Raw genomic sequence first — 15,224 nt, forward strand, 5'->3', positions numbered from 1 at the left:
CAATTACTAGAGCCCTAACCCCTAAATATATAGAGAAGTATACAAAAGATTGACGAAGGAAGACAGGTCAGATGATATGGAACAAGACGTGTGAGAAAAGAAAGAAGAAAGAAAGATGGTATTGTCATCACATTGATGGCACTAGACTAAGAAGGAGAGAGTGGCCTAAACCCTCACAATAGGCTAGCAATAATGTTGTTCAAATTTACCTTTAACGAGAATCGAACTTAAGACCTTTCACTTATCATTGAAGAGGAATATCAGTAGACCGTAGTATTAAGTGACACATGAATGATTTTAAAATGCAAGAATATTTGGTCTTACGAAGTATTTACTTACTTTTATCTGTCGATGGTATGAAGCTAACAGTAATTTGGGGGTATTTTTCATTAAGAAAAGCCTAAGAGAGAGACTTTTGGTTGTAAGTTCGTAAAAGAGCTGCTAAAGTCAATTTTTAAAATCTCTTAGCGAAAATATATCGTTTTATAAAAGAACATCTTACATAAAATATCTACACTGTAGAGGGTGCTGAAGACCTTTTGGATGGGGCATGCGCGGGTTATTTGACAGCCAGGGAGAAATATAAAGCCATGGGATGGGACCATGACATTCATAGACCCGCCTTTCCGCTTGGAATTGGGCCAGTGAGAGTCAACCATGAGCTGGCCGCCCAGACGTTTCAAACTTAACTTTTCTTACCTATTTTTCCATTTTGTGATTATTTATTGATGTGTAATTAACTAGAGAAACACACAAATAAAGAGTAAACTGTCGGTTTACCCCCTGAACTTTCACCTCACTTTCGATTTCCCTCCTGAACTTTTCCATTGGAAAATTAAGGACTCAAACTAATTTTTTTAGCCAATTTGCCCCCTACCGTTAGTTTTTCATATATTCCATCCATATTTCCGTTAAGTGAGACCATGTGCACAACATGTGAGGGTAGTTAAGTTATTTCACTCTTAAAAATGATTAAAAAACTAAAAATAATAAAAAAAGCAAAACTTTCCCTCTATTTTTTCCCGCTAATTCCTATCCTCGATTTTATTTTTCCCTCTCGTTCCTATGCATGAGAAATGACATATGGTGTTATTGTCTACCATTTTTATTTTCTCTAACAAATTAATAATTTGACAAATGCTAATGGTGCTATTGTCTCCAAAGCAGTGCATTAATATAAGAAACCCTAGTCTTTTTAATGGACATGTTTCTTATATTAATGCACTGCTTTGGAGACAATAACACCATAAGCATTTGTCAAATTATTAATTTGTTAGAGAAAATAAAAATGGTAGTACATGCTTCAAAAAAAAGATTAACTTAGCTACTTATGAAGACAATAACACCATATGTTATTTCTCATGCATAGGAATGAGAGGGAAAATTAAAATTGAGGATAGGAATTAGTGGGAAAAAATAGAGGGAAAATTATTATTATTATTATTATTTATTTTCAGTTTTTAATCATTTTTAAATTGAAATGACTTAACTATCCTCACATGTTATGCACATGGTCTCACTTAACGGAAATATGGATGGAATATATGAAAAACTAACGGTAGGGGGCAAATTGGCTAAAAAAATTAGTTTGAGTCCTTAATTTTCCAATAGAAAAGTTCAGGGGGGAAATCGAAAGTGAGGTGAAAGTTCAGGGGGTAAACCGACAGTTTACCCCACAAATAAATAAATACACTTTTTTTTCTGTTTAATTAAGTAAATTTTTTGTGAAAATAATTAAATAATTATTTTACACAATTATATATTTATACGAAGTGGCTTAATTAAATCAATTTTAATTCGTGTTGTTGCTTATTATTTATTGAAAGATAAATAGTATTATTCATTCGTACAGGTCTCTCTACGAGTGTTTTTCGAAACAGAAAAAACATTTTCAATTTTGTTCCAAAATTTTAGAATTAGATCGGATCACAAATTTTAAATTTCAAAATTTCAAAACATGATTCGGAATTCATATATTTAATAGCAAAGTATGCTTATCCTTTTTAATATGTAAGTGTATGTTTAATATAAAAATAATGAACAAAATGCATCTAAAACTCATAATAAAATACAAAAGTTGGTTACAAATATATAATTTGAGTAAATAAGTATAAAGAATCATAATATTTCAGATTTTTTTTATTAGGATAAGTTTGGAACAATTAAAGAAAAATTCAGAATTTTCAGAATATGTTAATGCATTCCAATTTCCATTCTAATTTTTTTAGAAAGTATTCAAATTCGAAAATTTTATTGTTGGAATCGGAAACACCACTCTTACTTGCACCCCTAGGTCTCTCAGTCCTATTATCCTAATTCAAAGGCAATACGGGGCTCTCGATGATATATTTACGCTACGAGCAGGAAAATAGATTAGTATCTAATTTATCATTCACGACATTAGAATTTGTGATCTCTCACTTATTAAGTGAAGAAAAATATCACTAACTATAGTTCGAAGTGACAAGTAATTTGGTTATCTGAAATGTTATTAGCATTAGTCATGACCGCCAAACAAGTACTCATTGTGAGGTAGGACCAAACCTCCAAAAGGCATGGCCAATGGAAATTTCTAGGCGTTTGTATTGACTCACTCAATCAACAGTATACATTCATCCGCATAAAGTTGGACAACCGCTATGTTTAGCAAGTCTTTTAAGATGATTTTAGGACAAATATTCATCACAAATTTTACTGTTCGGAGCTTAAGGATAGTGCAATTTAGACCACTCAAATTAAATTTGAATGTTTCATTTACTTCTGCTGGTCCGCCTTATACAAACCAAGCGCTCCAATTTTTCTCACACAAACTAAGGACCAAATGTCCTTGTCCTTAGGCTTCAGATACTAAGGTTCGACAAGCATCAAATTCATTAATTTAAATCATTGATAGTCACCACTTAATACTATGATCTAGTGATATTTCTCTTCACTGGTAAGTAAATTGATTCTCGTCAAATGAGAATTGAACCACATTATTACTAGCCCGCTATGAAGTTTAGTTCATTCCCCACTCTCTTAGTGTAAATAATATTGTTTGTTAAAAAAAAAAATTTAATAGTTCACATATCATTCGTTGAATCTTCTGTTTTATTATTCCAATTATTAGCCAAACACTACAAAATGGGTTTTTTTTACCACATTGTCGTGCCAACCGAATTGTCAACCATGTCATACTGATTTTGTGCCAATTGGTAATGGTATGGTATTGTACCGTACCAAATTTTATGGCACGGTATTGGTAATGGATACCATTACCACGGTATTACCATACCGTACCGAAAATATAATATAATATATAATTATGTAACACACATTTATAATAAGAAATTATTATTGGTACTCCAAAAATCTCATTTTGCACTCCAAACTTTCTATAATTAGAAAGAAAAAAAAAACTCTACTTATATTAGCATTGTTGTTGGTGACTTTGATCTTTTGAGTTGCTGGAAATCAAACATAAAAGAGTTTCCAATTCTTTCACAAATAACCAAGGATATCTTTGCAATCCCCACTTCTACCATTGCTAGTGAAAATGCATTTAACTTAGGGAGGAGGGTTGTGGACCCTTTTAGGGCATCCTTGACTCCTAAAATGGTAGATGCACTAGTGTGTACTAGCTATTGACTTAGGGCGGATGAAGTAAACTTCTACAAGGAACCAACGGAAGATATGCTTCAATTTTACAAGGAAATGGAAGAAGTGAAAACAAGTAAGATATGCTTTGATTTTTTTAGTAAATTATTTATTAAATGGTTTTCAACTTTAATTCTTCTTGCTACTAATATCTTTTCTTTGTTTGTAATGTAGACTTGACACAAACTCAATCTTCTACAAGTTCAATGCCTCCTCCAAAAGCTTCAACATCTCAAGCTTGAAGAATTGATTAATGAATTTTACTTTTTGAAGTTTAGTTCCAATTTCATTTGGTTTGAAACTTTGACTTCTATTTGAATTGTTAACTTCTATTTGTTTTGGTTCGTAACTTCTGTTTGGATTGTAAGCTTAATTTTCATTATGAATCTTGATGTATCATTTGAATTATTGTGTGTGTGAATTACAAATGATGAATAATAGATGATTTTAGGCTACAATGTATGAGATAAAGGTGCAAAAAAAAAAAGTTTTGCCCTTGAATTGGGTTAAAAAAACAAAACAGATTTTGTTCCATTAAAGTGGTAATTATCATTGACATACCATATCAACCGAACTATTTAGCAATACCGAACTTCAGTATACGGAAAGTTTGATACGGTAATAGTAATAAATTTTGCCAAATCAAAAATGTAATACGATAATTGGTACAAAAAATTTAATAAAGTAACCGTATCGAACCGGCTCTATAAAGTTTAAACAACCAGAATTTCACCAATTTCCGCCGAAAAATATAAATAAATAAAATAAAACAGAGTTTACAGAGAGTGTGTGTGTGTGAAAGTTCTTAACTTTCGTTTTCGAAGATCGCTGATTCAGTTACGACAAAATCGGTCGACGTCGCGAGCTCACCATAATTTTTTAGAGAGAGATTTGAGCTGATCTTGGCGGTGGTTGTGGTGGTGGAGAGATGGCGATACTGTACGCGCTGGTAGCACGAGGATCGGTGGTGCTGGCGGAGTTCAGCGGCACGTCGACGAACGCGAGCACAATCTCCAGGCAAATTCTCGAAAAAATCCCCGGAGACAGCGACACCCACGTCTCCTACTCTCAAGATCGCTACATCTTCCACGTCAAGCGCACCGATGGCCTCACCGTCCTCTGTATGGCCGACGAGACCGCCGCCCGTACGTCGTCGTTTTGTTTGACCCAATTCTCAATTCCCCTCTCCAAATTTCTTTTTTTTTTTATTTTGTTCGATTTTTTTGTGCAGGGAGAATGCCATTCGCTTTTCTTGAAGACATTCATCAGAGGTTCGTGAGGACCTACGGCCGCGCTGTTCATTCGGCCCAGGCTTACGGCATGAACGATGAGTTTTCTAGGGTTTTGAGCCAGCAGATGGAGTATTACTCCAATGATCCTAATGCCGATAGGATCAATCGACTCAAAGGCGAAATGAGCCAGGTAAAAAGATGTCAATTTGTCACCAACTGATCGAGTTCAATTGTGGAATTTGGTTCCAATTTGTTTGTTCTTTTTCGTATTGATTGCGGTTTGATTTCTTATTCAGTTTTCGGATTTGTAGGTGCGAAATGTTATGATTGAGAACATTGACAAAGTTTTGGAAAGAGGGGATCGCTTGGAGTTGCTGGTTGATAAAACTGCTAATATGCAAGGCAATACCTTCCGGTTCAGAAAGCAAGCTCGCCGTTTCAGAAGCACTGTGTGGTGGAGAAATGTTAAGCTCACGTATGTTTTCTAAGCTCAAACCTCAATTCAATAGCTACAGAAACTTCGAAATTATCAATTTTCGTTTCTTTTCATCTTATGATTTGAAAGAGTTGTGTGTACTTTGTGCAATGGTTACATTTTCATGTCAGACAGTCACATTACTGTACTGTCAATTCATCTATGTATTCAAACCATAGTTTGCGTTTGATTATCTGGCAAGAGTGTTTTATGTAATTGTTACGTTGCTAGACTGTCAATTCAACTATGTATTCAACCCACAGTTTGTGCTATTGTCTGGCACGAGTGTTTTATGCAACCGTGATGCTTTTATGTCAGCCGGTATGGAATGTTATGTTGCTAGACTAGACCGTCAATTCAGCTATGTATACAAACCACAGTTTGTGTTAGATTGGCTGGCAAGAGCGTTTTATACTTTTGTGTGACGGGTAATGTTTTATATCTGACACTCTGGCATATTAGATTGCTTGACTGTCAAGTCAATTCAACTACGTATTCAAACTTCAGTTTATCGTAAATTTTCTGGCAAGTTACCTAAGTGCTTTGAATTTTGCAGGGTTGCATTGATATTCCTTGTGCTAATAGTAATTTATGTTGTGCTGGCTTTCGTTTGCCATGGCCTCGCACTACCCTCCTGCTTGAAGTAGTGAATGACAAACAAGTGAGATTGGAACGTGCTTTCTCTTCGTTTTCTTCCTCATCTGGGTATATGAGATTTTTCAAATTGAACTTCCACTGACGTAAGTTGTGAGATTCTTGTGTTTATGTGATTTCAAATCGCTCATTTGTGTGTGTAGTCCGTGGGAGTTTTGAACTGGTTGGGCTTGTATTTTCTTTTTTATCTTTTGGCCGCAAGGTTGTATGTTTCTTGAAAACTATAGCTTGATGAGCTTATTATATTTATGGCTGGTCTTATTTATCTAGTTCTTTCGTGCATTATGAATTCGATTAATAGACCGAAGAGCTTTGTTCGTGAGTGAGCATATGAATGCAATTGAAAAGAAACAGCAGAGTCATCTTTCAAGAGGATATTTCTACATACCGTTGTATGTCACACTTGGATATCCTCTACAAGATGAAGCTTGTTTAATAACTCCACCAATGCTTGTAAGGTAGTCTTATAATGTTCTTCCGATTGTGCCCCTTCTTCCGCAACGGGAAGGGCAAGTTTATAGAGATGATTATACCAGTACACTGGGTTATACATATTGATATTACTGGAGCCGTGATGGAGAAGATACCTGGACTTGAAATCTTTACTCCAACGCGGCAGAATGTAGCGCGATGGGACTTCTTCCACGCCGTTATAATTAAGAACGTTCAACGTATGCCTGCATAGATAACGTTTGTAGTTGAACAAACTGCAGATGCATCGGATATCGACCTGTGTTGTTTCGTACAAAACCTCATTGCATCTGACTTCCTTCTCGTTTCCTTCAACTTCAACCCGTTCCTTGACTATGTAGGTTAGCATAGGCCCGTTCACATTCACCTGCCTTGTGTTGAAACAGGAGTGCATGCCCTCAACCTCCAACTGGAAAATTTCCTTCGTATATACCTTCCGTAGCTGTTCTTCGAAATTACATCTCGTTTTTAGTTCAACGATTGAACTTCTCGACTCCACATCTGCCGCCACCTCTTTGATGCGCTTCCTATGTAGCGCTAGATCGCACTTATCAACAAATTCCTTAAACGACATATGCGTATGTACATAACCATCAAAAAATGGAGTCAAGCTCTCGTTTTCTCGGATAGGGATCATTCCTGCGAAAAATGTGTCTTTTACGTACACTGGAACCCACATCTGCCGATCTTCATACAATGTCTGAAGCCATCTTCAAGGAATTATAGACTGCGTTGTGTAATTGTCTCTTGATTTCGTTGTATCCCCTCAGCCCTCCCAATTTCTCTGGAACTCTCTGCATGATATCCCACAAACAAAAGCAATGGCGAGCATTCGGGATAACCTCAGACACTGCATTTTGAAGGGGCTTGCATTGATCGGTAATGAAGACATGTGGAGGGCCCCCGAGCATGCATTTGAGCCACGCCCTGAGCATCCAAACAAAAATTTCCGCTGACTCTTGCCCATGGAAGCCGCAGCCCAACAAAACTGATTTTCCATGATGATTTACGCCAACAAATGAAATCAGGGGGATTTCAAATTTGTTTGCCAAGCATGTTGTATCGATTGCAACTGCATCGCAAAAGTAGCCATATGCAGCCCTGGACCTAGCATCAGCCCAAAACACATTCCTCAGGCATCTGTCGTCATCAAGATCCATTAGATAATAGAAATCAGGGTTCGTCAATTTCATGTGACAAAAGTAATTGTAAACTGCATGAGCGTCTCCTTCTTTAAGTTCCAAGTGATTAGAGAGATCAGCCGAATTCAAACCTTCAGTTTCGCTAAACTTTGAGTATCCACTGCACCCAACGTCCATAACAGGTGTTTGATACAGCTTGATAGTATGAACTTCTGTAACAGGCTCCGGTGGCGGTTGTGCACTTTGGCAGCAAGGATCATTTTCTTATGTGACTTGTAAAACCTTTTGATTTGGCGACTAACCTGATGATTGTGTTCAAGCTCTAATTCGACTATTCTCCACCGTTTGGAGTCCACCAGCCTGATAACTACCATTGCAGGACAACCAGTTCTTGTTTCGGGTCTTGGATTATTGGCTTTGCTCTTTTTCTTGAAACCTGCACTGCTGCAACCTAACTTTGCTCGATACCGCTCTTTTCTCTTTGATCTGAACCATGAATTGCTTACTCTGATGCCAAATCCCGGCTCTTTCCCATAGATATTGTAAAAATCATAGGCTTCATCAAATGAATCGAACTCCAAACCCACCGTAGGTTCTCAGGGGTCCTTTTTCTGTGTGTTTCCCCAGTTCCATTATCATGCTCGGTAAAATCTCCCTTCAATTCATGGTCATCCCCTTCGTCAAATACAGGCTCGGTGTTAAGAGAAACTTGTTCCATCTGAAATAACAATCATACAAGAAAAATCTTTTCAGACACCATTAAACCAAAAGTTTGAACGACATATGCAACCTTGAATTTCAAAGTTTCACGATTTACAATGAATTGCGAAGACAGTTGAGTGCCCAGCGGCATATGGCATGACAGAATGTGATTCCGTCATGCCTAACAGGAAAGTGATTCCGTCGTGCCTAACGAACCCTCCTCCCCTTTCAGGCTAAGGCACGACGGAATCAATAAAAGTAACCCTATACAAAACATCCATTTTTGTACATCAGTAGTAAAATCAAAATAGTAAAAGGATGAAAATCTCATCACTTTGAGCATGCATTTGTCAGAAAACTCCAAAGTAACAAAGGGTAAAAGTTTTTATCCACTCAAACAATTCTTTCAATCCACAGCAGCAGTAACAACATTACAGTAAGATATACAACCAAAAAATTTAAAATATATTTACAATTTCACAGACAAATGCACAATCGATAACCCCATAATTAAGGATTAAAGAAGTTGAAAGCCGTTATTTACCGTTGAATTTGCTTATTCTAAACCTAAAATACAGATTAAACACACAATTTAACTTTCTTTCACTTTCCCACCTTTTCTCGGCATCCAAACAGTTGCTAATAATCCAAGTCCAAGGTCAAAACGATCCACTTAATCTCATAACTAAATGCTAAAACACGGAAAATTAGGGTAATAAAGTGAGAATTTAGGCGATCTTACAGCGATTTACCAGGTCGGAGTCGCCGGGGCGGGAAACCAACTGTCAGAGACTCGTAGGATTAGGGCTGAGTCGGGGCGCTCCGAGTTAGCTGCTGGTGAAGGAAAAGTGCGAGTCACACTAGGGATTGCAGAGCTTCCACAAATCTATCAACCCTGTGCGCTGACACGTGGGCTAAAACCTCATTATATTCTCTCTACCAATAGGATTCGCTTTTATAGACAGTGTTATTCACACACCTTGTTAATTTTTGTCTATTAATCTTCAATTATTCATTTCAAAGTTTGTTTGCCCTGGGTATGTTTTCATTTTTCCATTTGAAGTTTGTCCTTTTTGTCTAACATTTGTGAACTGAATGCAATGCTTACAAGTACTTAACAAAACTATTATTTGATGGTATTCTGGTCTACAAGTTGAACTACACCCAGTAGGTGTCATCTTTGAGTAAATCCATTGTTGTTCGTACGCTAGATGTAAATGAAACTTTTGTAGAGGTTATGAGGCCCGAAGTTCCATATGAAACCATTGAATTAGTGTTAAAGACATTCTTCCTTTACTACAAATTTAGGCTTATTTTATCCCCCTGCATCTCAAAATATACCACACCCTCTTGGTCTCTGAAATGATGTTTGTCTTGTTAGTTTGTTGACGCCAGTTACTTGTCTAATCAACACAAGGCACGTTCCCAACTGGTTTATGTATTTACCATTACAAACATAGCAATATTTTGGAGGTCCACGAAATAGACCTTAGTTCGAATCAATGCTTCATCCGTGCTTTTTTTTTTTTTTTTTTTTGCCATCTTCCTCAACCAAATTTTAGGCTTCGAGATAGGTATAGACCTTGAGCACCACCATCACTACACCTGCAGGTGTAGTACATGGCTCCTTGATCACGACGTCCAGATTATTCCACTGTTGACGAAATAGGTTTCCTCACAATGCCACACGTGAGTGGATATTAGCCGTCATTGAGCATATTTGAAGCACTTACGGAATTTTCATCCATCTTTAAGTCCTAACTACGGTTTATGAAGACAATGTTGCATGTATGGTGATCAAGAAATGATGCATCAGCAAAGTCAACACCAAGCTTATTGCATTTACATCACATCAACAAACCATCAGAAGATTGAAGTCAAGCAGATTTGTAACAGAGACAATATTGTTGACCTCTTTATGAAGTCACTGCTGGAATCAACCTTCCAGAAGCTTGTTCGAGGAATTGGCATTCGTAACCATCTCATTTTCAATACTTGTAGTTCTCAAGGGGAGTATCCGGAAGTATACTTACTTGACCTTAATACATTTCTTCCCTTAGATCATGAGCTTTTCCCACTGGGTTTTTGCTAACCCAAAGAGGTTTTGGCGAGACATCATTGTAGGATGGTCATACCCTTGTATGCTTTTTTGGGTACTTATGTCCGGTTTTGTCCCGTTTGGTTGTATTATATAATGTTTTGGTGAGACTTGCTCCTACTTGCAATTTATATATGATACTCGCGCTTGCTACTTGTTCCAACCAATGGCGTAGCCATGTTAAGGGCTACCTTAGGCTATAGCCCAGGTAGCTTTTCATAAAAAACTAATATTTTACATGTAATTTTTATTGATTTTCGAATGTAACCCATTATATATTTAGTTACTAATCTTAATTCTCTTGGTTTAACCATATAAAATTATGTAATATAGTTTACAAACGATCTCTTTTTGTTACATCCTTTTTCTCATCGCTTATTGTACATGTACAACTTTGGATTTGTTTGAATTTTAACACGTGTTTGTTTAATAACGAAAATTCTCAGCTCACCTTGTGAAATTTTCTTAAGCTAGAGCATACTCTGAAAAATACAATATTAAGTTTCTTTGTTTAAATCTTTAAGCTAGCCCATATGGTAAAAATTTCCTAGCTCTGCCATTGGTTTCAACTAGAAGAGACGACTTCATCAACTAATTCTACATTTGCATAAAGATCTGATCCGACTACTACTTAAGTATTTGCATATAAGAGTGTTATAAATATATTTTATATGATATGATTGTGTAAATTCATAATAGATTTGATTTAGAAACTATGTAGTCTAGGAGAGTCTTTTCCTATTATACTTTGTATTCTTGGGAAGCAAGTTTCTTTCTCCCTATTGTTTACTATAAATAAAGGCACAAGCCATGAGGAATAGAACTACAATTCCTCACACCCCTCCCTTCCTTCTTGGCGCACCCCTATTCTTCACCCTCTAAATTTTAGGTCACAACATTATAACTATACTAAAACTCAGTTGAGAAACATTATTCACCAACAATGCATTCACAAAGCCCATCCAACTGCTTCCATACCCAGCATTTTCATATTGTTACACAGTGAATTTATGATTTTTCCCTTAAGTGAGTTGTTGGCTGGGAATCCTTACGCGTGTTTAGTGGGACGTGTGGCACTTTACTCACCTCTTATTCTCCAACTTTTGCTTCTCTTTGAGTTTTGTTCCACACACAAAACTAAATCGGCGCTGCTCTCTTCTTCTCTCACAAAACTAAGCCATCGCCGTTGTTCTTCTTTCTAAAAAAACCACGATCCTCGACATTTCTGTCAACATTCAAGCTTTTGCATGCACAAATTCGTTTCGTGTATATACAAATTTTTAAAATCAGCAAGCGTTAGGACTCGGATTTCTCACTTCAATCGGTATGTTAAATACCTTTGTCCAGCTTTGTATGAATAATTAGTGAATAATTTGTTGTTTTAGGTTTTTTTATTTGGATTTTTTGTGTGGGATTTGTTAGATTGTTTTGTTTCTTACTGGGTTTTCTGTGCGATTTGTTCGTTTTTTTTTTCTTGGATTACTATTTTGATTTTGTGCATTTTTAGGTTAGTTGGTTGTGGGTTATGATGTTTGTTTATAAATTTATTAGTAATTTTTATTTTTGCGTACGCTGTTTGTTTATAGTTCTGATTCTAGATGACCCATTTGTGAATTTTATCTTAATTGAATAATTTTTATCTGGGTTCACATTTACATCTATGAATTTTAGGAAGACTTCATATATTTTTTTATGAGACTTAATATTTTGTTTTGAATTTGAGTTCCTGCAAGAAGGTCACTTAAGTTTTGATTGTTTCATTAATATAGATGATGGAGGAGTGGAAGAGATTGGGAGGCAGATGAGTAAGACTTGTGATGGTTTCACATAAATGAATGGTCTCTCACATCTTCAACCAGATTACTCCCAGTTTGACATGTATGTATGATTCTTGTTTTTTTAGGAACTATGCTTTGAATTCGTTGGAGGCTTTCAGATTTCTGAAGGCTAAAGCATCTTTCTTTTTCCAAACTGGGCCGTTTTAATTTGAAATTGAGCATAATTTGAAACTGGACCGAAACCAAGATTAATTTACCTTCGTGTATACTACTCTTCCCCATGAATTTGTAGACCAAATTCAGTGAGGTATGGAGAGAATTTCAAATTTTCTCTTATTTCTAATATGGATGAGAGAATGAGAGCTCTATGTTTTTCTCTCAATTATCAGACCGGGCGAAGAAGAAGAATCAAGTGAGGTCATGTCAAAAGTGGGACATTAATCCCACGTCATTAGCTACCATATCTTCTTTATCTTTTTTCTTTGGGTTTTTATCATAAATAGTCCCTGACATTGATCAAACACATCATTTTGGTCCCTGGCATTGAAAATCAATAGAAATGGTCCCTAACATTGATCAAACACATCACAAATGGTCATTCCGTTAAAAACTTTTTGGGCAATTTTCAAAACTTCGTAACTCAATCGTTTCTTAACCAAATTCGACCCATGATATATCAAAATGAAGCTAGGAACGTGTAGAACAAGATTATACCTATTTGGAAGCCCAATGGTTGCTGTAGATGGCCGGAAAATAGCCTCAAATGTGACTGGTCAGCAAAAAAACTGGAAAACTCGCCTGAAATGGGGTAAACTTTAAACATTCATAACTTCTTCAATAATCAACGAAATCGAGTGATTCAAAAACAAAAATCATACTTCTAGACGAGACTAAGAGAATGGTATCTTTCTTGATGGCTAACTCGTTGTAGTTTGGCCGGAAAATGACTCGAAATTGGCTAACTCGAAAATGGTTATCCAAGTTCGAGCCATTTTACGGTCAAACCACAGTAAATTAGCAGTCAATAAAGGTACCATTCTCTTTTTCTCGTTGAGAAGTATGATTTTCATTTTTGAATCACTCAATTTCGTTAAGTATTGAAGAAGTTATGAATGTTTAAAGTTTACCCCATTTCAGGCGAGTTTTTCAGTTTTTTCGCGGACCAGTCACATTTGAGGCTATTTTCCGGACATCTCCGGCAACCATTGGGCTTCCAAATAGGTATAATCTTGTTCTACACTTTTCTATCTTCATTTTGATATATCATGAGTCGAATTTGGTTAAGAAACGATTGAATTACAAAGCTTTGAAAATTGCCCAAAAAGTTTTTAACGGAAGGACCATTTGTGATGTGTTTGATCAATGTCAGGGACCATTTCTATTGATTTTCAATGTCAGGACCAAAATGATGTGTTTGATCAATGTCAGGGATCATTTATGATAAAAAACCCTTTTTCTTTCCTTCTTTTATTTGTTGTCCAAGTAGATGGATGACACCCTTTTCTTTTTGTTTTTCTTTTCTTTTCTTCTTTTCTTCTTTTGGTGTTTCAGTGAACAACTTTTGTCATCTTTTATCAATGGAAATGAAACAATATTCTCTAATATTTTCAAACTTTAAATACATCAAGTTTTTTTTCTATCACAACTTTATACTTAAAGTGAGGATTGTGAGACACTTTCATACTTTTGTTAGGCTTTCGTTAGAAGCTCCTTTAATACGTGACGTGGCATCCACTTAGAAAATGACTGGACATCACGTGTCACTGTTGCTTCATGTGGACATCAAAAAATTAAAAATTAAAAAACAAAAAAAAATTAAAAATCAAACAGAGAAAAAAAAAATAGGAACAATATCCTCCCTGGAATCTGTGTTGAAAATTAAAATCACCTGCATTCTCCTGGAGTTCCTCCCGCTTCTTTGTAGTACTAGGGTTTGGAAGTTTTTCATTCTGAGTTTTGAATTTTTGGAGTTCTGAGGTGGAGTTCTATGGGTTTGGTTGTTTATTATAGAGGAATTTGTTTGGGAATGAGGGTGGGGCTGAATTGGGGTTGAAAATGGTGTGACTAATGTGGTTTGCAGTTTACGGTGGGTGAGAGAGATGTGGCAGTGGGAAAGGCAGGAGGGAAGAGAGGTTGTTGCTATTTTCTTTTCTTTATTTTAGTTTTAATCTTTAATGTGCACATGTGCCCACAATGATACGTGGCATCCATTCATTGTCCACATAGGTGTTACGTCACACATTGACGGAGTTTTTTTTACGACAAGTCTATCAAAAGTATGAAAATGTCCCACAATTCTCACTCTAGGTATGAAATTGGGATAAAAAACTTGATGTATGAAAGTTTGAAATCTTATTTCAAAATGAGAATTACCCTTGATATTATTTCAACTTTTAATTGCAAAACCTATTCTTGATTTGTCTCTTATTTTTTCAATTCAAATCTTACAATTATATCTAAGCTAGCTTAAATTAATGTAAAACTAATTGTATTGTTTTTCTCTTTTGAATATTCTGATTCAACCGTAAAAAAATGTTGTAAAAGCTCGAAGAGCCATCGACACTTTATCCCATATTTTGGTTATAGATTGTTTTATTTGTTTATTTATAGGTTAGAGTTTTAAAATTTTTATGGTGTGTTGAATGTGTAATTCTCTAAGCATTTGACAAAGTAAGATTTCAGATTACTCTCCTAAAACTCACATCAACTTTGTTGCGTTTCCACAACACCCTAAAGCTATTCTTTTATCAGGCAAGTCATTATTTCTAAAATTTGTGAATGAAAGTTCTTGAAATTTGTTGGTTTTTTTTATGATGGGTTTCTTTTGAATTTGGATTTCATATTTAGAGCAAAGATAAATTGGTTTCCTTTTTTCATTTTTCTCTTGACTAAGCTACAAGTTTTTTTTCCAAAAAAACAAACTAAGCTACAAGCCATTCGCGTTGTTTCGTGCATTGTTGTTTATTTTGATTTGGATCCATTTGTGCTTATTGTTCAGGTGGTTGTTTTTCAAGTATATCGATCAGTTCAAGTGGT

The 15,224-nt window shown here is 35.8% G+C and overlaps 2 protein-coding genes and 3 long non-coding RNA genes across 5 annotated transcripts; 2 read left to right on the forward strand and 3 right to left on the reverse strand.

Moving 5' to 3' along the window:
* The first annotated feature begins 4,344 nt into the window (after nucleotides 1-4,344).
* Nucleotides 4,345-6,266, forward strand: LOC103441481 (vesicle-associated membrane protein 711). The gene is made up of 4 exons (XM_008380168.4): nucleotides 4,345-4,781; nucleotides 4,868-5,058; nucleotides 5,180-5,343; nucleotides 5,900-6,266. The coding sequence occupies exons 1-4, from the start codon at nucleotides 4,565-4,567 to the stop codon at nucleotides 5,988-5,990; spliced, it is 663 nt and encodes a 220-aa protein (XP_008378390.1). The 5' UTR covers nucleotides 4,345-4,564; the 3' UTR covers nucleotides 5,991-6,266.
* Nucleotides 6,267-6,394: 128 nt separating this feature from the next.
* On the reverse strand, nucleotides 6,395-7,147 carry LOC139198050 (protein FAR1-RELATED SEQUENCE 6-like). The gene has a single exon (XM_070826301.1). The coding sequence runs from the start codon at nucleotides 7,145-7,147 to the stop codon at nucleotides 6,395-6,397; it is 753 nt and encodes a 250-aa protein (XP_070682402.1).
* A 72-nt stretch (nucleotides 7,148-7,219) lies between these two features.
* On the reverse strand, nucleotides 7,220-7,499 carry LOC139198352 (uncharacterized). The gene is made up of 2 exons (XR_011583777.1): nucleotides 7,359-7,499; nucleotides 7,220-7,318 (listed from the first exon to the last, which is right to left on the reverse strand). It is a non-coding gene; the product is annotated as an uncharacterized lncRNA (long non-coding RNA).
* A 717-nt stretch (nucleotides 7,500-8,216) lies between these two features.
* LOC103441482 (uncharacterized) lies at nucleotides 8,217-9,236 on the reverse strand. The gene is made up of 2 exons (XR_003775483.2): nucleotides 9,055-9,236; nucleotides 8,217-8,328 (listed from the first exon to the last, which is right to left on the reverse strand). It is a non-coding gene; the product is annotated as an uncharacterized lncRNA (long non-coding RNA).
* A 2,316-nt stretch (nucleotides 9,237-11,552) lies between these two features.
* LOC114826566 (uncharacterized) lies at nucleotides 11,553-12,365 on the forward strand. Its single transcript, XR_003775482.2, has 2 exons — nucleotides 11,553-11,734; nucleotides 12,180-12,365. It is a non-coding gene; the product is annotated as an uncharacterized lncRNA (long non-coding RNA).
* The last annotated feature ends 2,859 nt before the right edge of the window (nucleotides 12,366-15,224 follow it).

This window comes from Malus domestica, chromosome 08, assembly GCF_042453785.1.
Source record: "Malus domestica chromosome 08, GDT2T_hap1".
NCBI lineage: Eukaryota > Viridiplantae > Streptophyta > Magnoliopsida > Rosales > Rosaceae > Malus > Malus domestica.